We start from the raw sequence: 27,975 nt of genomic DNA on the forward strand, positions 1-27,975 counted from the left end.
AAATGTTAATGATTCCAAGTGGATAAAGAATTGATAGTCAAGCAATGTGTACTCTATCATTAGAACTTGAAGTATCATCTGCTCTGAAATAAAATAATGTCATATTTGTCTTTCTTCTAAGCCAGTGTGTTACATATTTTTTATTTTCAGAAATATTCATTTTTTGCACTGTTAACTGATGTTTTGGAAATTGAAATTAAAGACAAATTTGCCAAGAGCCGTCCAATCATCAAGCGTTTCCTGGGGAAACTCACCATTCCCGTCCAGAGGCTGCTGGAGCGGCAAGCCATCGGGTAACCAGCTCTTCCTTTTAGGGATCTTGTTGAGAGAAATTTGTTCAGAAACAACTAAGGTGATATCTGGAAGTCTCAGCATTTTTCTTGCACATAAGAACTGGTAAAAACAAATCTATAAAATATGTCTGTTGGCAGGGGAGCCATGGAGGCCAGAGGACAGACAACCTCTAGTGTCGTCCTCGGGAATACTGCCCGTTGTTTTGTGAATGAGCCCAGAACTCGCCAGTTAGGCTAGACTGGCTGGAATAGTTGGCCATAGGGATCATCCTATCTCTGGCTCCCCAGTGCTGGATGACAAGCCCATGCCACCATGCCTGGCATTTCTATGTGGGTTCTGGGAATTGAACTCAGACCCAAGCAGTCAAATTTTGCAAGCAAGTGTCTTTAACCACTGACTAATCTCTTCAGTCCCTGAGTTCTATATATATCAGATAAGGAAACTGAACTCTGAGAAAATTATGATTTGCCAAAACTAGTTCATCAGCTGCAGCATGCATATGAAGAATTGCCTCTCTACTGTTAACTTGTGGCCAGTACTAGAGCACAGGGATGTGAATTCAAATCCTTCTTCCATCACGTGTTTGCTAGCCTCAGACTCCTTATCTCTGAGATGAGCATTATTATGACAGCCGCCTCTCCGAGTTGCTGGGGCTCACTGTGCAAACCTGTGTAATGTGCTTAACTCCTGAACGAGTGCACCTTAGTGCTACTGCTCAGCTGCTACTGTCACCGTAAGACCCAAACGTCCTCCCACGGTGGAAAAGACACATAAGAAGCCCCACCGGACCACTGCGGCAAAGCACCAGTGGTACTAAGTTTGCTAGTACTTCTCACATAAAATACATAGGGCATAATAATGGTGCAGGAATGCTAGGGTTTCTTAACTGCTTTACTCAAAATGTATAGGAAATTTACAAGAATTAAAAAAAAAGAGACACCAACATTCACATTTTAGGATTCTCTGCATGCTTCAGTAAAGGTGTGTACAGAAGAGTTTATGGAAATGCTGCCTTCTCTAGGTTTTAAGTGGCTCTCATATATTTTATTCTCAAGAATAAAAGTAGGTTCTGTGGCTGCAGCAAATAAAGTCCAGTTGCACGTGCCACTTTAAGCCATGTAAACAAAGTAGAAGTGGCACGTGCGACTGGACTTTATTTGCTGCAGCAACAAGCCCTGGCATGCCCATTCTCATTGATATTCTGTCTCTGTCTCTATCTCTTTCTCTCCCCTCCTTTTCCTCTCTGCTTACAAATACATAATAAATTTAAAAAAATCAAAAATAGAATTCATACCATTTTATCTTTAAGGCCACTTAAAACCTGAAATTCATAGGTTCTAGTAGATTCTAATTCTCTTGACTATCACAGCCAGTGGATTTTGTGGTTGAGCAGCCCTCATGAAGCAGGGAGATAAAATAACATTCACACACACACAATCACACACACACTGATACTAGAATTTGGAGTTTCTTTGAAAGCATCAGATTCTTATCCTGGCCCGTGGGTGGGCAGTCACTCAGGAGCTATGGGGCCAGAAGATCAACGGTCACATGAACTCTCAAAGTCAGTTACTTCCAGGCCTTGGATTATCAAGTCTAAGAATGAAATCCTCAGACCAAGCGGTAACATTTGGGAAGATTTTATTTCAATTTAGGAGTAGGAAAGCCTGGAGAGATATAGATGAGAGCTAAAGGCAAGGGATGAAATTCAGGTCTCCTGCCCCGCCAGGAGTGGGGTTCCTGGAGCGTAGGAAAGCCCATCCAGAGATTCAGGTTGGAGGGTTTTAAGGAAGTCTACTGGGTGGGGGTCTGAAGTGGTGAGTTTTCTCCTGATATCAGGTGTCAAGATTTCTAGGAATTGGGCCATCTTCCCAGGAATCTTCATCTTTCAGGAAGGGTGCCACCTTCTATCTCATTCAGTGGGATGCCTCCCCCCCCCCCCTCACCAGGGGCAGAGAGGAGAATGTCCAGGATTCTCCCTTCTAGCTGGTATTAGTCAGGGTTCTCTAGAGGAACAGATCCCTCAGAATGAGTTGTATTAAAAAGGAATTTATTGGATGAGTTTATGGCAGTCCAACAATAGCAGTTTCTAACACTACATGGACTATCTGGGAATTTGCTCCCTTCCAGAATCCAGATGGGTTTCTTTGTGTTCTGTCTTGGCACCATATGGTTTCTTCAGCAATACAGTCTTACCTTTTACCTCAGGCAGGTAATCAAGTGCTTTGGCCAAACCTGCCTTGTTTTGGGAACCTCATAGGTTTCTCTGGTCAACAACTCAATATGGGCAGCACCGATTTCTGGTACTGGGAGTTATAGGCCAGAGCTAAAATTTTTTAACGTTAGGCTTCATCCCACCATATCCAGGAACCTTCTTTTCAGATGTTCCCTTATACTCCTGTTAAGGAGAAAGGATTTTATGGTGCCAGTTCATTTTGGGTTTAGTTTTGTTTTCATTTCCCCTCAACCTCCCTTTCCCCTCCCCCAAACCCTTCCACCCCTATTGTCTGGGCCTCTAGTTGCCTATCAGGTATTCCAGCAACTTTAGCTGGTACAGGTTAGGAACCGCAAATGAGTGAGAATATTTTGCATTTGACTATCTGTGATTGTGTGTATTCAGTGAGTATAATCTGTTCCTAATCCATCCATTTTCCTGCAAATTTCATTGTATCATTTTTTTCTCAGTGCTGAGAATTCCACTGTGTAAATGTGCCACAACTTCACTATCCATTGATCCAATGAGTAGCTACAAACATAGTTGAGCAAATATCTCTGTGGTGAAGCATGGACCATTCAGTAAGGGAATAAATGGGTCTGTTGGTAATTATATTTTCATCTTCTTCAGGAATCTCCATATTGATTTCTCTAGTTGGTTGTACAAGTTTGTGTTCCCATCAACAGTGAATGAGGGTTCCTTTTTCCCTACATGCTTGCCAACATTTGTTGTTTGATTTTTTTAATGATTGACATCCTTACTGGAATAAGGTGGGATCTCATAGTTGTTTTAATGTGCATTTCCCTGTTGGTTAGAGGTGTTGAACATTTTCTTAAATGTGTACTAACCATTCGTAATTCTTCCTCTGTAATTCTTCCCTATTCAGTTCTCTACCCCGTTTTTTGAGTGGGTTATTTATTTTTTTTTTATTGTTTAGTTTTGTTTTTTTTTTGAGTTCTTTGTAGATTCTAGATATTAGGCCTCTGTCAGTGAAATATCTGGCAATTTTTTTCCCATTCTGTAGGTAATCTACTAGCTCTGCTTCTGGTATGTTTATCTGTGCAAAAGCTTTTTAGCTTCATGAGATCCCACTGGTTGAGTGATTATTTAATTTCCTGGTCTACTGACTTATTGTTCAGGAAGTCCTTTCCTACTCCTATATCATGGAAAGTACCTTCTATTTTTTCTTCCATAGTTGAAGAGTTGCAGGTCTTATTGAGGACTTTAATCCATTTGGAGTTGATTTTTCTGTATGGTGATATCAGTGGGTCTAGTTTCATTTTTCTACAGGTAGTTATCCAATTTGTCCAGCACCATTTGTTGAAGATGCTGTCTTTTCTCCAGTCTTTGCTATTGCCACTTTTGTCAAAGATCAAGTAGCTATACTTGACCTAAAGGCTGTGTCTTTAATTCTGTTCCGTTGGTCTATATGTCTGTTTTTATGTCAGTACCATGTTGTTTTTGTTACTCTGGCTTTGTAATATACCTTTGGATTGGGGATGGTGATACCTTCAGAGGTGTTTCTTTTGCTAATGATGTGTTTAGATGTCTGAATCCTATTCCCATTTCATACGAATTTGGGGATCATTTTTTTCTATCTCTGTGAAGAATGATGTTGGAAGTTTTGTTGGTGTTACATTCAATATGTATATTGCTTTTGGTGAAATTGGCATTTTTACAATATTGACTCTAACTGTCCAGGAGCATGGGATGTCATTCCATCATTCCATCTTCTCATGTCCTCCTCAATTTCTTTCTTGACTGTTTTTATGTTTTCATTATATAGGTTTATCACATCCTTGGTTAGTGTTATTCCAAGGTATTTGATTTTGTTGTTCTTGCTATTGAAAATGGGACAGTATCATTGATTTCTTTTTCTGTATATTTTTCCTTTGCATATAGAAAGTTACTGAATTAATCACCTTTAGAAGTTTTGAGATAGAGATTTTCATGTCACATGTGTATAGGATCATGTCATCTGCAAATAGGGCTAATTTGACTTCTTCTTTCCAATTTGTGTTCCTTTTATATCTTTTTCCTGTCTTGTTGCTTGGGCTAGTACTTCTAGTACTATGTTGAAGAGCAGTAGAAAGAATGGGAACCCCTGTCTTGTTCCCAATCTCAATGGGAATTCCTTGAGTCTTTACCCATTAAGTATTATTTGGCCTTTAGGTGCTTTATACATAGCTTTTATTGTGTTGTGTTGTAAAAATGCCTGCTATTTCCAGCTTTTTTATCATGAAGTGATGTATTTTGTCAAAAACCTTCTCTGCATCAATTGAGATGATCATGTGATTCTTGTGGTTAAGTTTATTTATGTGGGGTATTATGTTGACCAATTTCCATATGTTGAATCTTCCCTGCATCCCTGGGATGAATCCTGATTGATCAAAATACATAATGGTTTTGAAGTGTTGTTGAATTAAGTTTGTGAGCATTTTGTTCAGGATCTTTGCATCTAAGTTCATCAGGAATATAGGCCTATGGTTTTCTTTTCTTATATCTCTGTCTAATTTTGGTATTAGAGTGATGCTAGCTTCATAAAGGGAGTTGGGGAGAATTCCTTGTTGTCTGATTTTGTGAAACAGTTTGAGAAAAATTGGTTTCAGTTCTTCAGTGAAGGTCTGATAGAATTCAGTTGAGAAGCCATCCTGGTCTGGACTTTTTTTTTGGTGGAGATTTTGCATTAACTTTTCAATCTCCATGGATGTGATATATTTGTTTAGCAGATTAACCTACTCTAAGTTTAGTGTTGGTATGTGGTATGTGTCTAAGAATTCATTTCTTCCATATGATCCAGTCTTGTGGAGTAGATGTTTTGAAAGTATGTCCTGATGATTCTTCCAATTTCATTGGTGTCTATTGTAATCTTTCCCTTTTCATTTTTTATTTTTCTGATTTTGTTAATTTGAGAATTCTTTTTTTTTTTCATTTGATCAAATTGGCTAAGGGTTTATCTAGTTTATTTTTATCAAAGAACTATATTTTCATTTCATCAATTTTCTTAATTGTGTTATTGGTTTCCAATTCATTACTTTCAGCTCTGATCGTGATTATTTCTTTCCATCTGGAGCTGTTCAGATTGGGTTCTTCTTATTTTTCTAATGCCTTTAGGTGGACAGTTAGGTTATTGATTTGGGATCACTCCATCTTTGTTAAGAAGACATTTAGCACTGTGAATTTCCCCCTTAGTACTGACTTCATTGTGTCCAATAAGTTTTGGTAAGTTGTGTTTCATTATCATTCAATTCTAGAAATTTTCCAATTTATTTTTGATTTCTTCCACAACCCATTCATTGTTTAAAAGTGTGTTGTTCAGTATACAGGGGCTGGTGAGTTCCTGATTGTCTCTTGTTAATTTCTAGCTTTAACACATTGCGATCTGATATTATGCAGGAAGTTACATCAATTTTCCTGAATCTATAGTGATGTTCTTTGTGACCTAATATATGATCTATTTTGGAGATTGTTCCTTGGGCTGCTGAGAAGAATGTGTATTCTATAGAATTGAGGTGTAATGTTTTACAGATGTCTGTTATGTCTGGTTGATCTATGATGGTGTTGAGCTCTATTATTTCCCTGTTGATTTTCTGCTTGGATGATTTGTTTATTAGTGATAATGGAATCTTGAAGTCCCCAACTATGATGGTGTTGGTGTTTATTTCTTGTTGTTGTTTTTTTTTTTTTTTTAGTCAACTAGGTTTTGTTTTATAAATTGTGGTGCACCTGTATTTGGTTCATAGATTTGTGATTTTGATGTCCTCACATTGGATTATTCCCTTGAATAACAAGTGGCCTTCTTTGTCCTTTTTGCTTCTGAGTCTATTTTATCAGATATGAATATAGCAACACCTGCTTGTTTCTTATTTCCCTTTGCTTGGAATATCATTTTCCATCCTTTCACCCTGAGGAGGTGTCTGTCTTTATTGGCCAGGTGGTTTTCTTGAAGACAGCAGATAGAAGGCTCCATTTTTCTGATCTACCCTGTTAACTTGTTTTTGATGAGTGAGTTAAAACCATTAATATTTAAGATTATAACTGTGAGGTTTGGTTCAATCCCTGCCATGATGGGGTGATATAAGGGGTTTGGTACTTTCTTGGTCTTTGTACTTTTTTGAGCCTGCTCTCATTTTGTTTTCTTGTGATCTTCATGTAGGCTTTTGATATTGGTGTTTGGCTCTTCTTTGTGGAGTATTCCCTCAAGTACTCTCTGTAGATGTGGCTGTGTACTCATGTAATCATAGAGCTAGCTATTTTCATGGAATGCTCTTCTTTTACTATCTATTATAAGGAATACTTTCACTGGGTGCAGAAGTTTGGGTGAAGCCATAGCTTTTAGACTATGAAGTGTTCCATTCTAGGTCCTTCTAGCTCTAATGATTTCCATTGAGAAATATGAGGTAATCCTGATGGGATTGTCTTTTTATGTAATGACTTGAATCTATTGCTGCTTTTAGCAGTCTTTGTTTTAATTGTTTAGAGTTTAAACTATGATGTGTCTTGGAGAGTTTCTTCTTTGGTCCTGTCTGTTTGGTGTTCTGTGAGCTTCTTGTATCTGGATGGGCCTCTCTTTTGTGAGGTTGGGAAAATTTTGTTCAATAGTTTTTTGAATATGTTCTCTATGCTTCTGGCCTGGATTTCTTCCCCATCTGGTATACACATGATATGGATGTTTGGTCATTTTAGAATATCCCACATAATCCCTCATATTCTGTCCACATGAGTCTTTAAACTTAGAAAAGTTTTTGGACTACCAATCAATTTCTTTTGTCTTGTTTTCCAGCTCAGAGGCTCTGTACTCCACATGAGTGACTGTGTTAGTGAGGGCTTCTAGATAGGTTTTTAAAAGCTCTATTTAATTTTTGTTTTCTAGTGTGTTTTTCTGTATCATGTCCACCTCTTTTTTGAAGTTCAATTTCTGGACAAGGATTGATTTTCTTGGTGCTTCCTGGAATTCATTTTTGCATTTGATTGTGTCTTTGTTAAGCTTAATCAGTTAGTTATTGATATGCTCTATTTGTTCACTCACCTTCAACTCATTTATCTCCCTTTTAAGGCCTCCCTGGTTTTCTTCAATGAAGTTAAGCCTAGTGATAATAGCTGTATGCTCTAAGAGATGATTCTACTTAATTTCATTTATGCAATTGTTACTTTTTGGATGACTTGCTTCCAGTTTAGCAATTCACTTGGTCAGGGCTCCGTAGCATGTGTTTTCATTTTGGGATTCATTTTCTATTACTTTCTCTATGAAATTATTGATGGCTTCCATTGTGGGACTAAGCATTCTTGGTGGAGGTCTCAGTTTTCTGACTTTAATTTTTTGTATGTGTGCTGTGGTCTACCCATCTTGGGGTAAATGTCTTATTTTATTAAGGAGGAATCAAGTATTTGAGTATTTGTCCTTGTAGGATCTTCAGTGTGTGTTCTGTTTTAAAATTCTAACCAGATTGAAGTAGGATGGGGTTATAACTGCAGATGTGCACGTTGTGGAGATTGTAAGGGCAACAAGGGTACTTGGGGAGCTGGGAAATAGGGGATCTAACTGGGGGTGCTGGTCTACTCAGTCTGTGTGGACACCCTGCAGTGCAGGTGCAGGGGATCTAGGAGTTGGGGACACAGGGACCAGTCAATCAGGAAGCTCCAGAAACCAGAGCAAAAGGCCTGCTTTCACAGCATGCAGGCTGGGTTCTGTCCATCTCATGCCAACAGCCACCACATTCTCACAACATGAGGCAGCTTGAGTCAGGATAGGCCTGGACAAGCCCAGACATACACTGAATCCCTTGACAGGCATTCAGCCAAGGAGAAAATTCTGGACATGGAGTCTATGATTTAGGGAGGCTTTCCCAAACTTTCAGGAAGAATAGCAGCACTGAAGACCTTCTCAGTTACAGTTCTTTTTTTTTAATGAGTAAGGAATCCAATTTGTTGATTTGTTTATTATGTATACAGTAAGTGCCTACTGAGTGTCCAGCACTGCACTGAGTACTGGAGATGAGTGAGCAAAACAGATGGGTATAACCCATTCATTATAATTGTTATGAAACACTTAATTTGCTACCTAAAATATCTTGCTTTTATAATGCTAATTGCTAACACCAACATTTTATGTTTATTGCTTAAAGAAGAGAGGAACCTAAATTTATTTTTAACCAGGAAATCATGGTTTTATTATTAAAGGACAAGTATCAGAGGAGATGGGGAAGGACAACAGGGAGGGAGCAGGTCCATCTAATTTGCTACTGGACACAGGCATTAACAAATAGTGAGCATTTCTTGAGTCAAGTACAACCTAAATGCCAGTGAGCAAGAGAAAGACATTCTACCATTGTGCAGATGGCAGGCATTATATAATGCTGTTTGAGCATTCCAGTGCAAAGGCATTGAATATTCTTGCCAAGTCTGTGTGCCCCATTAGAGTTGTTTTTTTTCTACTAGTTCAACAGATCATGGAGAGCAACGTCACACTCAGATGGCCTGCCAGTATGTATATTAGTAAGATGCATGTTATTGAAAGCAGCATATAGTCATGGAGAAAGTGCATGCAATGAAATTGTGCCAGGCTGGCATCACTGTAAATTCGTCTTTATCGAATCCCAGGCCCGTCACTTACTAGTTGTCTGGCTACACCTTTGCTTCTTACTCTAGAACACGGGGTTATCACTTATGTCTCAGTGTCCCTAGGAGGATTAAAGGCCATCATGCAGAACCCCTGGCAGTGTGCACAAATACTCCATAGGGGGAAACAACATGTTTCAAAAGCATAAATTGGGAGGGGGTGGGAAATCATCACATTGTCATCTCTAGGGAAGAAAAAGATATTTCTAGAAATTCTGGCCAGTGAAGTCAGAATTCTTAAGAGCTGAACTGAGATTGTATCATAATACCTGGTTTTCAAACAGGCAATGCAAAGATCAAAAAAGTCATGTGGATTAATGCTCAGTCTGGGCTGTAGGTGACGCCCTTACGGGGCTGCAGTGTTTTCTTTCTGAAACGGCCATTAGAGGGCAGTGTGAGAGCACAGATGTGCGGCTTGGGTTTCTCCTTTTGATTGTTTTCCTTAGTAAACCCTTGGATCTAGAGCAAGTTACTTGCATACAGTCAAGTGAATTAACTTCAAATGACTTTAAAAAATACACAAGGACTTGAACATGTGGATAGCCCCATCCCTGAGGAGGCCAGCAGCCCAACCAAGCACTAAGGCCGGGCAAAAGCTGGGGAGGTCTAGATGTGGTTCTCCCCAGCACCAGGTGCGGATGTGGCACCTCCCTTATTACAGAACATCTTGTTAGCAGCTGAGACTCAGTGGCAGGCCAGACTCCCAACAGCGAAGGCCAACAACCACCCTTGCAGGTAAGGAAGGTGAGGGCAGCCACCCCTCTACCCAAGCTCACACAAGAGGGGCTGCTGTCCAGATGTGGTCTGCGCATGTGTTCCCACGCTGCCCTCTGCTAATAGTTTTCCTTACACCAAGATCTCCTTTTATCCCTGGCTGCAAGTGTTCCCTGGAGCAAATGAACAGCGGCACACTGGGTCATAATGTGCCGTGAAGCCCGGAGTTTCTTGACTTTTAAAAGTTCCAAGGGTAGTCTGTGGGACTTGGGGGTGGCCTGTGGGAAGAAAACAAAGGCTGCCACCAACGCAGTAAGGATGAAGGACTATTTCTCCTCCCACAGTGACCAAATGCTGAGCTACAACCTTGGCAGAAGGCTCCCAGCTGACCATGTGAGCGGCTACCTCCAGTTTAAAGTAGAAGTCACGTCTTCCGTGCATGAAGGTGAGGCATCTGGATAGTAAATACATAGACATGGGTTAAATTTTACTCAACTGGTAGTTTGCAATGGAATAGAATTGAATGTGCCCTGTGTCCTGTTTTGAAAATTGAATAGCTTTCAAGTGATTACCTGCTAAAGTTTTCAACGCAGTTAGGAAACCCTGTTTAGAAAAAACAAAAAAAGAAAGGAAGAAAAGGTAAAGGGAAAGGGAAAAAAAATGAATAAATGTCTTGAGGCTTATACCTGCATTTTGTAATTGAGCTACAGAATTTCCAGGGGTAGATAACATTGGGACTCAAGGCCAATATTTGCAATGTATCTTAGCAAATGAGTGATATGGTCCAGAGACTTCTGTGTAATGACTGAATTCATTGATCTGGTCAGTGGCAAGGCAATGCAGTAGATCTTTACATGTTCATTTGCTGCTTTCTCATTCAGATGCATCTCCGGAAGCTGTTGGCACCATTCTCGGAGTCAACGCTGTGAATGGAGACCTGGGAAGCCCCTCTGATGATGAGGACATGCCAGGGAGTCATCATGACAGCCCACTTTGTGCCAATGGGCCAGTGTCTGAGGACAGTACTGCTGATAGGACCCCCAAACATTCTTTCAGGACTAGCTCTACTCTGGAAATGGACAGCGAGGACTTAGCCTCTACCTCCTCAAGGACCTCACCTCCCAGAGGCCGTCAGGATTCCCTCAATGACTACTTAGATACTCTCGAATACAATGGCCCCTCTAGGCCTGGGCCAGCAACCTCCTCAGAGCGGCCCATGGGAGCCTCTCCAAAACTGCGGAGTAGTTTTCCCACTGACACAAGACTCAACGCAATGCTGCATATTGACTCCGACGAAGAAGACCATGAGTTCCAGCAAGACTTAGGTTACCCATCTTCCTTGGAGGAGGAAGGTGGGCTGATCATGTACAGTGGAGCATCAAGAATGGATGATGGGAGCTTGACCTCTCAGATAAAGCCAGAAGATGACAACCCAGGTGAGAATGAAGATACCTCCATGCAAGAAGTCACTTCCTTTGATGAGAAGCCAGAGAACCTTCCAGAGCTTGCAGATGGCTCTTTGCCTTCAGTCCCAGGTGCAGATGAAATTGAGACTAACCCGGAACTCCAACCCAGCGCTGACCAGGGCAGTGCCGAGTCGTGCGGTTCTCAGGAGGTAGATCAGCCGGCCAGCGGGGCAGACACAGCCACTTCAGACACATCTGGAGGGAGCCGCCGAGCTGCCAGTGAGACTGAGTCCTTGGATCAGGGGTCTGAACCTTCGCAGGTGTCCTCAGAGACAGAACCCAGCGACCCTGGCAGGACAGAAAGTGTGAGTGAGGCCAGCACCAGGCCCGAGGGAGAGAGCGACCTGGAAGGCGCCGACAGCTCCTGTAATGAGAGTGTGGCCACTCAGCTGTCCTCTGTGGACACGCGGTGCTCGTCTCTGGAGAGTGCACGGTTTCCTGAAACCCCGGCCTTTTCTTCTCAGGAGGACGAAGAAGGGGCCTGTGCAGCCGAGCCCACCAGCAGCAGCCCTGCTGAGGGGTCGCAGGATTCTATATGTGCTCCGGGTTCTTTACCTGTGATTCAGGTGCCTAGCGGGGAGGAGGAAGGGCCAGGGGCTGGATCGGCTGCTTTACCTGAGCAGGAGGAGTTGGGGGAAGTCTGGCAGCGGAGGGGGAGCCTGGAGGGCGCTACTGCTGCTGCCGCTGCTGCTGCCCCTGAGAGCCAGCCCCAAGAAGACGGTGATGCTGGGGATGCCCAAGGTGCCGCCTGCGAAGGAGCCACTGCCCAGGAGGAGGGTGCCCCTGGAGGTAGGGTGTGAAAGATGGCTCTTGCCTGGCTCAAGCATACCTCTGCTCTACTAGGTGTTCTGTGGTACGGTTTTATAAGTGGTGTGTTATGTAAATAGGCGAATATGCAGGTTAATTCCTCACTTGAGAGTTTAGAAGTTAACAAAAAGAGGATTAAGAGAGGGAAGAGATGGAAACAGGTAACAAATGTGTGGACACCTGAAGCCCTTCCTCTAAATCAAGTCTTCCACATCAGCTCTCGGGGAGGAGGGTTCTGAGAAATGTAATTCACACCGGTGGGAAGAAGATGGTGTGGTTTGCATATAGATGGGCCTAAGTGCAAATTCAGACTTTTTTTTTTTTTTTTTAAAAAAGAAGCATCCATTGTTGAAATAAAAGGATTGGCAAATGGCAATCTTCAAACTTAAATATGATATGAAACCAAACAAGCTGGCAGACACTGTCTTGGAATCATCTATAGAGGTCATCAGAAACACTCTAAGTCATTCTCCCTACATAGAAACCTTTGAAGAAAAGGTTAATAGCAGCTTCACTTCAGTGTTTTGTCTAATATAGTATAAGGGATGTCAGAGAGGGGCTGGAGAGATGGCTTAGTAGTTAAGGTGCTTGCCAGCAAAGCCAAAGGACCCAGGTTCAATTCCCCAGTGCCCATGTAATGCCTGATGCACAGGTGTTTGCAGTGGCTGGAAGCCCTGCCATGCCCATTCTCTCTCTCTCTCCCTCTCTGTCTCTGTCATCTGCTTCTTTCTGTCTCTCAAATAAATAATAAAAATAAACAAATATAAAAGAAATGTCAGAGAGGTCAGGTGACGCATTCGGACATGTGAAGACGAACGTCTGAGGATGCACGTTGACACGTTTGTTTTGTGTCTTGGTAGATGCAGCTCTGTAGCATGATTTCTTTAGCATGTTCTATAGAACCACATTAAAAAGTCAAAGTGTAATTTTATACACCTGAGCAGTATAAGTTCAGAAAAATGAATGTATTTTTTTTTTCTTCTTGTTTCCTTTTTGTACTGGGGATTGGACCTAGGGCCTTACACTTACTAGACAGGCATACTACCACTAAGCTATAGGAATGGTTTCCTACTATCTTATCTAAACTAACCCTTTCTTTTCATCTACCTTTTATTTTGCTTTGGTTTCCTTTATTGATGGTATGGCTGTCCTGTGGCCGAGCTTTGAGCATCAGTGCCTGAGTAGAGCAGAAGCAGGCTGCCCGAGAGCTGCCTGCAGGAGGACGTTGCTCTAGGCAGGTCTCTCTGCGCCCTCACTGCCTGCTGGTCTTCTTTCCTTTCCAGGTCATTAGTGGGAAATGAGATACAAGAGGGCAAAGAGACCAGCCTTGGGATTGATGTTTGGAGTTTTCTGTTTGCTTGCTTTCTTGCTTCAATTTTTTTTTTTTTTTTCTAGGTAGGGTCTCGCTGTAGCCCAACTGACCTGGAATTCACTATGTAGTCCCACGGTGGCTTTCAACTCATGGTGATCCTCCTACTTCTGTCTCCCGAGTACTGGGATTAAAGGCGTGCACTTCCACTCCCAGCTGTTTTCTTGCTTTTTATTGAGTCAGGGTCTTGTTGTGTAGTCTAGGCTGAACTTTTTTATCTTCCTGTGTTGGCCTCCCAAGTACTGGAATTCCAGATGTTTCACTACACCAGGCTTAGATGTCCTTATCTATTTGTATATGAAAATAGACGGAGCTTGACTGAAAGAGAAAGATATATGTGGGTAACATTTTACTTTAAATTCTAGGTTCTCAAGCCAATGGCCACCAGCCCTTGCGGTCACTACCTTCTGTGCGCCAGGATGTCAGCCGGTACCAGAGGGTGGATGAGGCTCTCCCACCAAGTAAGCAGCTGTTGGCCAAAGGTCCTCTTGAATTCCAGGGTGTATCTGTGATTGGCAGACTCATTCCATGGGTTCTGGAGAGTCTGGACGCTGCCACCTGATGGGTAGCTGTAAGCTGGAAAGTATCATGCCAGTCACTCCTCTCTGACAGTGTTCTGAGTGAAAGAGCATCTGGGGGCTGGAGAGACAGCTTGGTGATCAAGGCACTTGCCTGCAAAGCCTAGGGACCCATGTTTGACTCTCCAGGTCCCACATTAGACTCACAAAAGTGAGGCAAGCACAAGGTCATAAATGCCCACTAGGTGGTGCAAGCATCAGTTCAATTGCAGTGGTTGAGGCCCTGGTGTGCCAATTGTTTCTCTCTCTCTCTCTCTCTCTCTCTCTCTCTCTCTCTCTCTCTCTCTGTGTGTGTGTGTGTGTGTGAGAAAGATTCTCTGTCTCTCTTTCCAAAAAAAACCCCTAAAATTAAATTAAAACAAATTTTAATAAGAAAGAGCATCTCGGGAAAACAAGCATTGCACCATCCATGGAGTAAATGTCATAGTCATGGAAGTAGATCCAAATATTTTAGGCAATTGGATGTATAAAAAATTTTGTTAAAAAAATCAAGCTTAACAGTGACATGAACTTTCATTCATTAAGTAGACACATTGGTAGATTCTCTTAGAAAACTCTCACTTCAAATAATATACTGCCTTTTGTCCACTTCATTTTAAATCATTAAACACAAGGTTTTGATTTATTTAGGGAAATTCAGGTAAGTGTTATTGATTTCAGACATTAGCCTATTGTTTAGGGGGACATATGACCATTATTTGGGGGGCTGTGAAAATGTTTCCCATTTCGTTCACTTTCAGTAAACATTTAGTAGTTTCAAGAGAAGGTTGAGGATGAGGGATGCCGGAGAAATGGTTCACAGCCTGTGTCCAAATGCATAAATCATGCCACCTCATAATCTGGACAAAATCCTATTTAATTTCAGGAAATTCATTAAAGCGCTGTGCTGTTCTATACGAGACTAGCGCACACTGGCGATTTATTACACAGCTCTCAGGTTGGTGTTGCAGTGAACTTCACGTTTCTGGGACAAAGCTCCCAAACAGATGTAGCTGGTTGGAGGAAATCTTCTTTTGTTTGTTTTGTGTGTTGTTTTTCCTTTTTCTTTAGCTTATAGTCTTGTGGGGAAGCTTTATGATGGCAAGGAAAGGTTGACATGAGGTGAGGCTGGACATCACCTCTGCCACAGCAAATGAAAAACAGTAGCAAGAGAGTGAGCTGAGCTCTGTCAAGGAGGAGCTGGCTATAACATGCAAAAGCCTTCCCCCAGCAACACACTTCCTCCAACACGGCTCACCTCCCAAATTGCCACCAGCTGGGATCCAAGGACCGAGAACACATGAGTGTATGGGAGCACTAATTCACGCTATCACAGTTGGGCATTTAGGAAATCATCAGCAGGTACACTTTTTGGTCTTCATTGCTTACCCTCCTGTATGACTGTGGCAAAGACGAAGGCCTTTGGGCCTGTTTTAAATGATGGAATGCAAAGCATAACAGGCATGCATTTCTAGGACTGAAACAGTGAGTTATGAGGGAGCTGGCAAAGAATTGAATGGGTCCCATTATAGTTTGTCAAAATAATTGAAATTATTCTTCTGAAATTCTATTGTGTGCAGATCACTCCCTTGCTCATGCATTTGGACATCTGAGGGCCATTAGTCATAAAGAACATGTATCTTAAGCAGCTGAAAAAAATAGAACAAGCAGTTAATTAGCCATGGGTCATCTGAAGCAGGCTGAAGGTCAACCAAGAAAAACTTTTTTTATTTACCCTTGGAGAAAATTTAGAGTCAGAAAATGGGGATGTTCCAAGAATATGGTTAGGTATAACTGGAGAAAACATATTAGAAGCACCAGGAGAGTATCTGGGAGAGTGTTGTTTTTATGTAGTTCTAGTTGAATAGTAGAGTTTCTGAAGGCTGGTCAAGGAGGTGTGGCATCACATGAATGCTTTGACAACTGGTATTCTTCTAATCCCCTCCAAATGCTTTAATGCTTGTTGGACATAATTGTGGTTGATAGATAGATATAGGGATTTATGGTACCAGTTCCATTTTGAATCAGTTTTGTGTCCCCCCACTCCACCCTTACCCTGTCTTCAAGCCCTACCGTACTTATTGTCCAGGCCTTGAAATGCCTATTATGTATATCAGCATCTCAGGCTAATCCAAGTTAGGAGCTGCAAATGAGTGAGAACATGCAATGATTGTCTTTCTGTGATTAGGTGAGTTCAATGAGTATGATCTGTTCCAAGTTCAACAAATTTCATTGTGTCATTTTTCTAACTGCTGAGTAGAATTCCATCATGTAGATATACCACATCTTGGTTATTCGAGTCCAGTTTTTAGCTATCATGAATTGAACAGGTATAAACATGGTTGAGCAAATATCTCCGAACTGAGGCATGGGGTTTTTAGGGTAAATTCCCAGTAAGAGAATAACTGGGTCTGTTGGTATCTTTATAGTCAACCTTTTAAGGAGTCTCCATATTTATTTCTATAGTGATTGTACCAGTTTACATTCCCAATAACAGTGAATGAGAGTCCCTATTTCTCCATATCCTCACCAACATTTGTTTTCATTTGATTTTTTAATGTTTGCTATCCTTACTGGGGTAAGGTGGAATCTCATAATTGTTTTAATTTGCATCTCACTGATGGTTAGGGATATTGAACACTTTCTTAAGTGTGTGTTTGCCATTTGTATTTCTTACTCTGAGAACTCCCTATTCAGTTCTCTGCTCCACTTTGTGAGTGAATTGTTTGAATATTTATTGTTTAGGTTTTTGAGTTCTTTGTAGATTCCAGTAACTAGGCCTCTGTCAGTTGAATAGCTGGCAAAAATTTTCTCCCATTCTGTGGGTAATCTGTTGTCTCTGCTTATGGTATGTTTGTCTGTGAAAAAAAACCTCTCAGCTTCATGAGATCCCAATGGTTGAGTAATTGTTTAAGTTCCTAAGATCCTAGAGTTTTGTTAAGAAAGTCTTTTCCCACTCCTATATCATGTAAGGTTCCTCCTATTTTTTCTTCCAGTAGTAGAAGAGCCACAGGTCTTATATTGAGGTCTTTGATCCATTTGGACTTGATTTTTATGCATGGCAAGATATGTGGGTCTAGTTTCATTTTTCTGCATAAGGTTATCCAGTTTGTCCAGCACCATATCTTGAAGATGCTGTCTTTTCTCCAGTCTATATTATTAGGGCCTTTGTCAAAGATCAAGTAGCTGTAGTTATTTGACATAAATTCTGGATCCTCAATTCTGTTTGATTGGTCTATATTCCTGTTTTTATGCTAGACCATGCTGCTTTTGTTACTATAGCTTTGTAATATAGCTTTAGATCAGGTATGGTGATGCTTCAAGAGGTGTTTTTGCTGAGGATACTTGGATATCTGAGGCCTGCTACAATTCAGTATGAATTAATCTTTTTCTATCTCTGTTCAGAAAAATGCTTGGATTTTTATTGGTATTGCATTAAATCTGTACATTGCTTTTAGTAGGATTGTCATTTTCACAATGTTAATTCTGCCTATCCAGGAGCATGGGAGGCCTTTCTATCTTCTCAAGTCCTCCTCAATTTCTTTCTTGAGTGTTTTGATTATATATGTCTTTCACATCCTTGATTAGTGTTATTCCAAGGTATTTTGTTGTTGTTGTTGTTATTGTTGATATTGAAAATGGGACAGTGTTGCTAATTTCTTTCCCTGTATCTTTATCCTTTGCTTATAGAAAGGTTACTGATTTTTGTATATTGATTTTGTATCCTGCTACTTTGCTGAAGGAACTTATCACCTTTAAGAGTTTTGAGATGGAGGCTCTCAGGTCAATTATGTATAGGATCATGTTGTCTGCAAATAGGGATAACTTGACTTCTTCCTTTCCAATTTATATCCCTTTTATTTCTTTCTCTTGTCTTATTGCTTGGGCTAGGACTTCTAGTACTATGTTGAAGAGCAGAGGTGTGAGTAGGCACCCCTGTGTTGTTCCTAATCTCAATGGGAATTGTTTGAGTCTTTTCCCATGAAGTATGAATTGGCCTTTAGGAGCTTTCTTTACAGCCTTTACTATGTTGAGATATAAACCCTCCATGCCTATTCTCTCCAATATTTTGATCATGAAGTGATGTGTCTTTTGTTGAAGGACTTTTCTGCACCTATTGAAACAATCATGTGTTTTTTGTGATTAAGCCTACTTATGTGGTATATTACAGTGACAGATTTCCATATGTTGAACCACCCCTATGATCCTGGGATAAAGCCTACTTGATCAAGGTGGATAATGCTTTTAATATATTGTTGAATTCTGTTTGTGAGGATTTTGTTCAGGATCTTTGCATATCAGTTCATCAGAGATATAGGCCTATAGTTTTCTTTTCTTGTTGTATTTCTGTCTGGTTTTGGGATTAGGGTAATACTAGCTTCATAAAAGGAGTTGGGAAGCTTTCCCTGTTCTCCAATTATGTGGAACAGTTTGAGAAAAATTGGTTTCAGTTTTTCAACGAAGGTTTGACAGAATTCATCTGAGAAGCCATCTGGTCCTGGACTCTTTTTTGGGAGGAGGTTTTTGATTACCTTTTTAATGTTGACAGGTATGATAGGTTTGTTTAGAAGATTAATATGCTCTGAGTTTAGTTTTAGTAGGCCGTATGTATTCAGGAATATATCCATTCCTTCCAGTTTTGTGGAATAGAGGTTTTGGAAATATGTCTTCATGATTCTTCCAATTTTACTTATGTCTGTTATCTCTCCTTTTTCATTTCTAATTTTGTTAATTTGAATCATATCTCTTCTTTTTTTCTTCTTTCTTGATCAAATTAATTAATTTTGTTTATTTTTTCAAAGAACCAGCTCTCCTTCAGATCACTTAACTCTCTTTGGAAGACTCTCTCTCTCTCTCTCTTTTTTTTTTTTTTCTGTTATGTCCAACCTAGTAAGGACAGCATTCACACAATTGTTGGTCTTTTGTTGATTTTCTACAAGTCCTGCCAATTGCTTGGTTAGAGTCACATACCTTCTGTCTTCATTTTTGGGTTCTGGTCCTGTTGTCTCTTCTGTGTTTTAATTAGAGACTTCCATTGTGGGACTAGGCAACCTTGTTAGCGTTCCTTCCATTTGATGGTTCATGTTGCTCCTTTTGTACTGAGGTCTGCCCATCACAGTGTAGAAATATTATTTAATTCAGGAGGAAGCTATAGTTTACCCTTGAAGTGTCTTCAGTGATTGTTCCCTGTTATGTTTAACTAGATTAGGCTTTTGATGGCAAGGGGGCCTGTCTGCTCAGGCTGGAGGAGTTGGCGGGGTCCTTGTGGGGACCTAGAGACCTGGTGGTGGGTGCAGAGAGGAGCCTGGAGACTGCATGGTCTTGGAGGCAGGTGGTGGGCTGGGTATAGGATGGCTCTGACCGTTGGTGGTTGGTGGGGAGAGGGGGGATGGGATGTGTGAGCCCAGTGGCAGGTGGCAGGGTGGGTGATGGGACAGAGTGGTCCCAGTGGGTGGCACAGTGGGAGGATGATATGGCATGGTTCTGGTGGCATGGTGCGGCAGGGGGAATAGGATGGCAGGATCCTGGTGGTGTGGCAGGGTGGGGGATGGGCATGAGGGAGGGAAGAATGAGAGCTGATTGGCACAGGGAAAGGTGGGAGGAGCCTGGCCCAGATCCACGGAGTGTGCAGGTAGCCTAGGAAAGAACCTGGTCAGTGATGCCTTGGCTGGGATGGCTGCTTGATGGGTCTGAGGGTCTAGTGGGCTACCTAAGAGCATGGGAATCAGTGGGTTCCCTATTGTGCTTCTTAGTGCTCTCCCACTGGAGGTCTGCTAGGACCTGCTGACCCTGGAACCTCACATATCTTGCCTGCTATTGCCCCTGAAGCTGAAGCATGGTTCAGAGGATGCCATCTTGACTGGAAGTCTACAGATAAAGTTTTTAATAAACGTCTGGCCATTCATGTGAAATAGGAGGCATAGTATTACATGAATGCTTTGACAACTGATATTCTTCTAGTCCCCTCCAAATGCTTTAATATTTGCTGGATATAATTTTGGTTGATAGATTGTGTTTAATAAACACAGGTACCTTCTTACTGAAATCAGGACCCTGTGGTGGTTTGATGCAGGTGTTCCCCCATAAATTTATGTGCTCTGAATGTCAGGTTCCCAACTGATAGAAATTTGGGAATTAATGTCTCCTGGAGAAAGTGTATTGTTGGGGGAAGGCTTATGGGTGCTATAGCCATGTCCCTTTGCCAGTATTTGGCATAATGTCCTTTCGCTATTATTCACCTGATGTTGGCCAGGGGGTGATGTCCACCCTCTGCTCATGCCATTGTTTTCTCCTGCCATCATGGAGTTTCCCCATTGAGCCTATAAGCCAAAATAAACCCCTTTTTCCCACAATCTGCTCTTGGTTGGGTGAGTTCTACCAGCAATGTGAACTTGACTGCAGCAGTAATGTTGGTACCAAGGAGTGGTGTCATTTGCTGCTAGATACCTGGCTATGTGGCTTCGGGGTTTTGGACCTGATTTTCAAGAGGAATGTGGATGAATTTGAAACCTTGGCCTAAGAGATGCCTTACAGGACTGTAAGTACAGCTTGATGGACTATTCTGGTCAGAGCTGAAGTACCTGAATGCAGTAAGATCTATGGACTGTGAGGTTTCACTGATGAGGGTGAGAAAGAGCTTTGCTTAGATTTGGTAAGAAGCACTTAGTGTGAGAGGCTTGTTGTTATGCTCATGTCCTGAGATCTTGTGCAGAGTTGCTTTGCATAGAAACGGACTGATGTGAGCAAAGAGATATGGCACAGAAAGAAATGTTTGGTCAAAACTGATGCCTGTCCAGCTGCAATTAAGAGATTACAACCTTTGAGATTGGGCCAGCTGACCTGCACAGGGGCAACAGGGAGAATGTAGACTCTTTTGAAGGGGCTGAGTGCTCAAGGAATGTCCTGTTCTTCAAAATCTGCTTTATTTCCTCCTGGATTAACAAATTGCACCCTACCTGGTATTGTGGGATATAATAAATGCAAGAAAGAATCATTGAGTTTGCAATGTGGTCTTGTATTTTGGAAACGGCCATGGGCAGTGTAAGCAGGTGTGTTGGATGCATGGAGATCCAGTGGAGCCATGAGGATGAACCGTGGATGAACCATTGCAGTGGAGACCCAGTGGAGATGCCAGGACCAAGGGATGGCTGCCAAGGAGAACTGGCCCCAGATGAAGTTTTCGAGGACTGTGAGTAGCCTAACTGAAGGGGAAGGAATTGGAATTCCAGAGGCTTGTTGCTGGTTAGAATTATCGAACTTGGAGACTTGTTACTGTCTAGAGTTGTTGGACTTGGACTTACAGAGCTTGATGTTTGCCCTGCTTTTGTCTTGTATTTGTTGAATATTTCTTTGCTATGCCCAATGCCATCTTTTGAAGTATAAATGTTTATTCTGAGCCATTATGGGTTTTGGGGGGATTTGTTGGTACTATGGCTCAGTTAAAAGACATTGGAGTACGGGGATGTTTGAACATAATTAATAAAAAATATGGGGACTTTTAAAGTTGGACTGAATGCATTGTATTTACATCATGGATGATTGGTTATCAGTTTATGGAGGCCAGGGAAGAATGTGCTGGTTTGATTCAGGTGTCCCTCATGCCATCATTTTCTCTTGCCATCGTGGAACTTCCCTTTTGAGCCTATAAGCCAAAATAAACCTCTTTTTTTCCCCACAAGTTTCTCTTGGTTGGGTGATTTCTTCTAGCCATACGAACCTGACTGCAAAAGACCCATATTTGAGATTTGCTTAAACACTGATAATAGAATTATGCAGATAAATTTTAATAAACATTTGGCCATTCATTTGAAGTAGTTGACATACCCAAGAGTAAAAGTGGCTTAACAGTATATCCTATTCAGTGCATTACTGGTATGCAGGCAGAAAACAATGTAAGACATCTTACCTCTTAACCAGTGATTTCAGTGGTGATGGTGGTGCCACCCTGTAGTGGACATGTCAAGTGCATTGTTACCTTCAATCTTATTGATATTAGAAAGACACTGCTGCTCCTGAGAGGGTTGCAATAGGGTTGGCAAACCTGTGGCAGTAATGACAGGACAATCTAATACTTCATTGGTACACAAAGAAACATGTCTTGATACTAATTTATTTAAGACTCAATAAATGACTGTTTTGTAAAATATAACCAGAATAGTTTATATTAAAGAAAATTGAGATCTGAAAATGGTTTATTTTTTCCTAAAAAAAAAAAAATGAGGTCAGATACACACAGTAATGTTATAGGACCAAAAAAATTACAAATTTGAGGATTTATATGATTGAGGGTAGGTTAAAGATGGGGTCTTAACATTGCTGATAGCTATTCTGTCTCCCATTCACATGTGTTCTGGAGATCTGTCTATCACTCTAATATCCTTACTTGCTGTCTATTCATACACAACTTGGCTCTCTGTTATCTACTATGGCTTTTCTGTGAACTACATCTGTGGCTCAGCTAAAGGCTGAATTAAGGTGGATATTTGCACCTTTATAAAATACTATTTCTTATGATAACTCAAATCTGTGTGGTGTCTTGTACTTTTTAAATCACTTGTACTTCTGTAGTTTTGTTATAGTAGTTTTTCAAGGTATATTAAGCAGGTCTTATCTCTAGTAAAAGTCAGGTAATATGACTTTTTCCCCATTTATTGATGAAACCCAGATTAATTCAGGTACTTGCTTAAGATCTCATTCTAGTAAAAGTTGAAGCAGAGTTTCAAACATTTGTTCTCCTGTATTTAGTAGTCTAATCTAAGATTTATAAAAGAAGGGAGATATGGGCAGATGCATATAACGCTGACATTTTGGCTAACACTTAACTCAGAGGGCTTGAGGATGTTCCTGAAACTTTGTTATATTGTGTCTTGCAATCAGACATAAGGAGACTCAGATTTCTTTTCTTGTGGGATGTATTTATGCAGCATAACTCTGCTTATTTCAGCCCCTCTTCTGTGGGAGTGGTGGCCATGACCGTGGGAGACAACATTAAGTTGTCCAGATAGGCAAACCCTGTTCAGCATCTGCTTCTGGCCGAGTGTCCTTTGCTGTCCTTGTGGGTCACTGTCCTCATACCCATAGTATAAGCAATGCAAACAAGGCACTTTGGGTTTGAATGGCTCCCAGACTGGATTCTTCTTTTTTCATTTTCCTCATCATCTTATTTGTTATTCTTTTGATTTATTTTCACCTGGTAAGATATTTGCATACTAACGTGCAGTGAGAAGAAGTACCTATCACATGTCATGCTTTTCTTTGAAGATTTAAAAACCCAGTTGGGCTTCAGTAGTGTCTTGCTATGTCAGTTCAATGCTACAGCCAATCACATGCTAGCCTATATTTCAAGGGAATATTTAGTTTCTGAACATTTGCTTGAGCCACTTTATGTAAAGCAGGTATTTACTGTTTCCTGAAGCCGCTCCCCTACTTCAGGATAAGGAAAAAGACTTGAACTTAGTATAGACTGGCTGTGATAATGATCTACCAAAAATCTCTAAAACTTACCCCTGTCTTAGGCTACGAGCATGCTCTATGGCCCATGAGCCCTGTGTCACCAAACATTAGTTGGGAAATGTTCTAAAGATTGTTAGAAAATAAGGGGGCCTGACAGTTAAAGAGTCCTCCCAGGGCATTAGCCTGGCCTTAAGTATGTCCTGAACATCTTAAGAATGAGCTGTCTTCTCATTCTGAGGGCATCTATGGGGCTGGCAGCTAGATGCACTTTGAAGATGAAGCCAACCAGAACATTAACATCTTGGCTCTCTTTGTCTTTTGAGCATAATTATAAAAGTGGAGAAAAAAATGGCCAAGCCAGCCATCTCTGAAAAATGACCCCTCTCACCATTGACTGTAATGCAATTGAGTCTTAACCCATTGCTGGACTATATAAAATATGGAATATAATTCTAGATGAACATTTTGGATTAGTGGACTCTGACAGGCCCTCAGGGTGGTTGTCATATTGCCAGAATGAGCCTCCACTGTGATAGGCATGGATGGCCAGTCTGGAAGAAGAGAGGGAGACATTTATCACTTTCATGATTAAAGTATCCTGCAAAATGAAAGCCTAAAAGCAGTCAGCCACCGTGAATGGTATAATTAGCCTTAGAATTTCTTAGGGGCTCTTACTCTGTGAAGCTTAAGATTGACTTTTGCAGGAAAAAAAAATGACACATTTAATCTCAAAAACTACTTTCTTAAGAATTGAAGACTTAAGAGCAAAAGTATAGCTATTTTGAACTATTAAAACTTTTTCTTGGGGCTGGAGAGATGGCTTAGTGGTTAAGCGCTTGCCTGTGAAGCCTAAGGAACCCAGTTCAAGGCTCTGTTCCCCAGGTCCCACGTTAGCCAGATGCACAAGGGGGCGCACGCATCTGGAGTTCGTTTGCAGAGGCTGGAAGCCCTGGCGCGCCCATTCTCTCTCTCTCCCTCTGTCTTTCTCTCTGTGTCTGTAGCTCTCAAATAAATAAATAAATAATGAACAAAAAATATTAAAAAAAAACTTTTTCTTGAAGTAAAATGTAGCAGGAAAGAGTACATTCAGCCTACTGATTTCTTTCTGGCTGGACATACCCCTACCCCCAGCACCTTAGAAATCCTCTGCAAAGCCTCTGGTAGTGATGAGTAACCACCAGTGTCCTCATCATAATGCCTCAAGTCACATATTGTTGTACTTCAGACGAATGGGACATTGCTTTCTGAAGTGTTACAGTAACACTAACACGGTCCTCTGCTGCACCACAAAGCTATGCTTTTCTTGAAAATACTTTGAGTTCATATGACTTGACCAGCTTTCTATTGGGTTGCAATACCATAATTATGATAATATTTTATAGGGGACACATAGGTTTACTTCACAACATGCCGGTAAGTTTTATCAATCCATTGCAACCTGTTCAAGCCCCCGTTCAGAACGTCTCCTGCCACTTGACTTGTGTCATCCGGTGCCGGCCTCCTCCCCCTCGTACTTCATCCTGCTTGGTCAGTGAGCTTCCCAGGGTCAGCCCTAAAAGGGGCATATATTTACATCTCATCACTCACTCACACTTCATGGCCTCTGAGAAATCAAGCCACATATCAGCTGCTGTTTTAAGTTCTTATTCATTTATATCTGTACTCTCAAATTGTAGTGTCTGGGATCCCCTGGGAAGGTTAGTTAAAATGGAGACAACTGAGTTTTGGCTCAGAGTTGGAATCTGAAGGCCTGGTGTGTGTCTTAGGAATCCATTTTTACTCAGATCCTCAAAGTTATTCCGGCACTTTTTGTTAGACCATGCCTTGAGAAAATTCTCTAGGTCATAGTCTTGAAGCTTTATTATTGTCATGTAGCTCTTTAAAGGAGGGAAATCTTATGTGGAAGACCACAGGAGTTGGTGGGTGGGTGGACAGTTCCACCGCTCGGGGCTCTGGCCTCTCACCTACAATAAGTTGAGTTGAGCTTGGAATTTGTAGCCTATATATAAGATGATATGATACACAGGATGATATTTAGATGTTACTAGATCCTTATTGAACTAATGTAATAAAGTGGGCATTGCTTTAGATTCAGAGAATTTTAGGAGTGTAGGGAATCTTAGAAAAATGTTTCATCTTTCCAATAATTTTCCTGAGCAGTGATTCATAGAAATATAGTGATGTTTTGAAGGTCTTGTAGCAAAGGCATGACAAGCTGTGGCGAGAAACTATGCCTACATTCTGATTTAGTGCATCCCACCTCACCCATTGCATTCACTCTCACTCCATCAGGATTGCTACTCTTATGGTACAATGTGGCGGGATAAAAGTGAGGGTTAAGATGGGGCCTTCCTATTGCCTGCGTTTGGCTTTGTCTATCTGAAAGAAACTTTGATACTGTGAAATGTGTTTTCATATACATTCTCATGCCAAAACCAAATCAGAACCAATAGAAAGACATGCACAGTGTTGTACCTTAAGTGGCTGTAGTAGCTATGACAGAGGATAAGCCTTTCTACAAGACGCCTGCTACCCTTGCCTGGATGGAAAGATGTTTACCACTTGGGTAGTTAATCAATAAGCAAACAGCAGTTCAATGCCCCAGACATCCATTAGAAGTGAGCAACGTAGAAATTCTCTTTGTGGGAACTTCAGTAACAACCCCAAGGTGATGATATGCTATTTGATAGTAACAGTCATTCAGCGGTCCATATTTGTAGAAAGTAAGTTTTGTACTCATTTCTTATTCTCAGTATTGTATGTGAAACTGCTTTTAATGAACTATAAATTAAAGTTGTTCCTGGACTTTGTAAAAGGTAAATATAAGATTTTTATAGCAGCATATATCCTTAAATTATTTGTTTAATTTAATTAATTAATTAATTTATTTATTTATTTATTTTGAGGTGGAGTCTCACTCTATCCCAGGCTGACCTAGAATTCACTCTGTAGTCTCAGGATGGCCTTGAACTCACGGCGATCCTCCTACCTCTGCCTTCCGAGTGCTGGGATTAAAGGCATGTGCCACCACACCTGGGTTATTTGTTTAGTTTTTATAGGGTATGCATAAGGCCAAGTGGTAACTAAGTTTTGGGATCCTCCTAAAACCTCTCCATTTTGCTCCCATATATCTATTGAACAGGCAACATGCACATCTTATTTGATAAATCCTGTTAGTTCTAAGGAAAACATTCCACCTCTGAAGGTTTTGGTATTTTTTTTTTTTAAGTTTTCTTTGTCAGGGAATGGAAAGTATGCAACAATGTGTTTTATTTCTGCCTTAACCGCCAGAAATTTAGAGCCAAATTTTAGTAATAACCTTATCTTAGAAGTTTGACAACATCTTTCTGTTTCCTTTAGTTGTCTCTGTTCTTTTTTTCAACCTCTAATTGACCTATTCTTCATTAAAAAAAAAAAAAAAATTACAGCTACTGTAAACACTCTGAAGGAAAGAATGGGAACTTGTTTTCATATGCATTTGACTTGACATACTGCACACATTTAGATTTTCCTGCTCTAATAAAACAGGAATGAGATTGGAATAATTTGATTGTTGAGATGTTTGAGATTAGTAAGCTTGAACTGAGCAGAACAACAGTGGGGTGCACGGAAGTTCTGGAAAATGGTTCCTGATCATGCTGTCATGTCCTCACCACTTGTTGGTATCACACAGACTGAGCACGAGGTCTTTTGAAAATGTCCCATTGATAGGTTTGTAGCTGTCCCCAAGAATTGATGTTTGTCAGGCAGCTTCACTGTGATTCGGCTTGCCTTGGAGTGTGAAAGGCGTTAAGTTGCTGTTGTGTTGTGTTGTGTTGTGTTGTGTTTATGCTTGGCCCAGTTTTTTTTTCCTTTGCCAGTTTTCATAAGGTGCAATTTGTTGGATCCACAAATTATACCTGTCTGCTCATAGCTGCAGTGATGGCCTTGTTGCAAGCTGTATATCTACCAGGCAGGTCTTTGCAACCAATTATAGCCAGTTTCCCCTTGCAAGTGTTTATCACACCCTGCTGTTGCTATTGTCCACTTCATATTGGCCAGGAGGTGATGTCCACCCTCTGCTCGTGCTATCATTTTCCCCTGCCATCATGGAGCTTCCCCTCAAGTCTATAAGCCAAAATAAACCTTCTTGCCCACACACTGCTCTTAGTCAGGTGATTTCTGCCAGCAATGTGAATCTGACTACAACAGTGATGTTGGTACCAGAAGTGGGATCATTTGCTGCTAGATATCTGACTGTGTGGCTTTGGCTTTTTGGAGCTGATTTTCAAGAGGAATGTGGAAGGATTTGAAATCTTGGCCTAAGAGATACCTAAGAGAGGGCTGTAAATACACCTTGATGGACTATCCTGGTCATATTTGAAATACCTGAATGCTGTAAGAACTATGGATTATGAGGTTTGACTTGTGAGGGTGAGAAAGAGCTTTGCTTGGATTGGGCCAGAAGCAGTTTGTGTGAGAGGCTCGCTGTTATGGCCATGT

The 27,975-nt window shown here is 41.1% G+C and overlaps 1 protein-coding gene across 4 annotated transcripts in view; it reads left to right on the forward strand.

Annotated features, from left to right (window-relative positions):
* The window catches only part of Hecw2 (HECT, C2 and WW domain containing E3 ubiquitin protein ligase 2), a 397,209-nt gene that overhangs the window by 264,380 nt on the left and 104,854 nt on the right, over positions 1–27,975 (forward strand). For all 4 annotated transcript variants that reach the window (XM_045146802.1, XM_045146800.1, XM_045146801.1 and 1 more), the window contains 4 exons: positions 151–293; positions 10,186–10,286; positions 10,723–12,096; positions 13,849–13,944. In XM_045146802.1, the coding sequence (XP_045002737.1) occupies positions 151–293; positions 10,186–10,286; positions 10,723–12,096; positions 13,849–13,944 (1,714 nt within the window). The remainder of the gene's footprint in view (positions 1–150; positions 294–10,185; positions 10,287–10,722; positions 12,097–13,848; positions 13,945–27,975) is intronic.

This window comes from Jaculus jaculus, chromosome 4, assembly GCF_020740685.1.
Source record: "Jaculus jaculus isolate mJacJac1 chromosome 4, mJacJac1.mat.Y.cur, whole genome shotgun sequence".
Classification (NCBI taxonomy): domain Eukaryota; kingdom Metazoa; phylum Chordata; class Mammalia; order Rodentia; family Dipodidae; genus Jaculus; species Jaculus jaculus.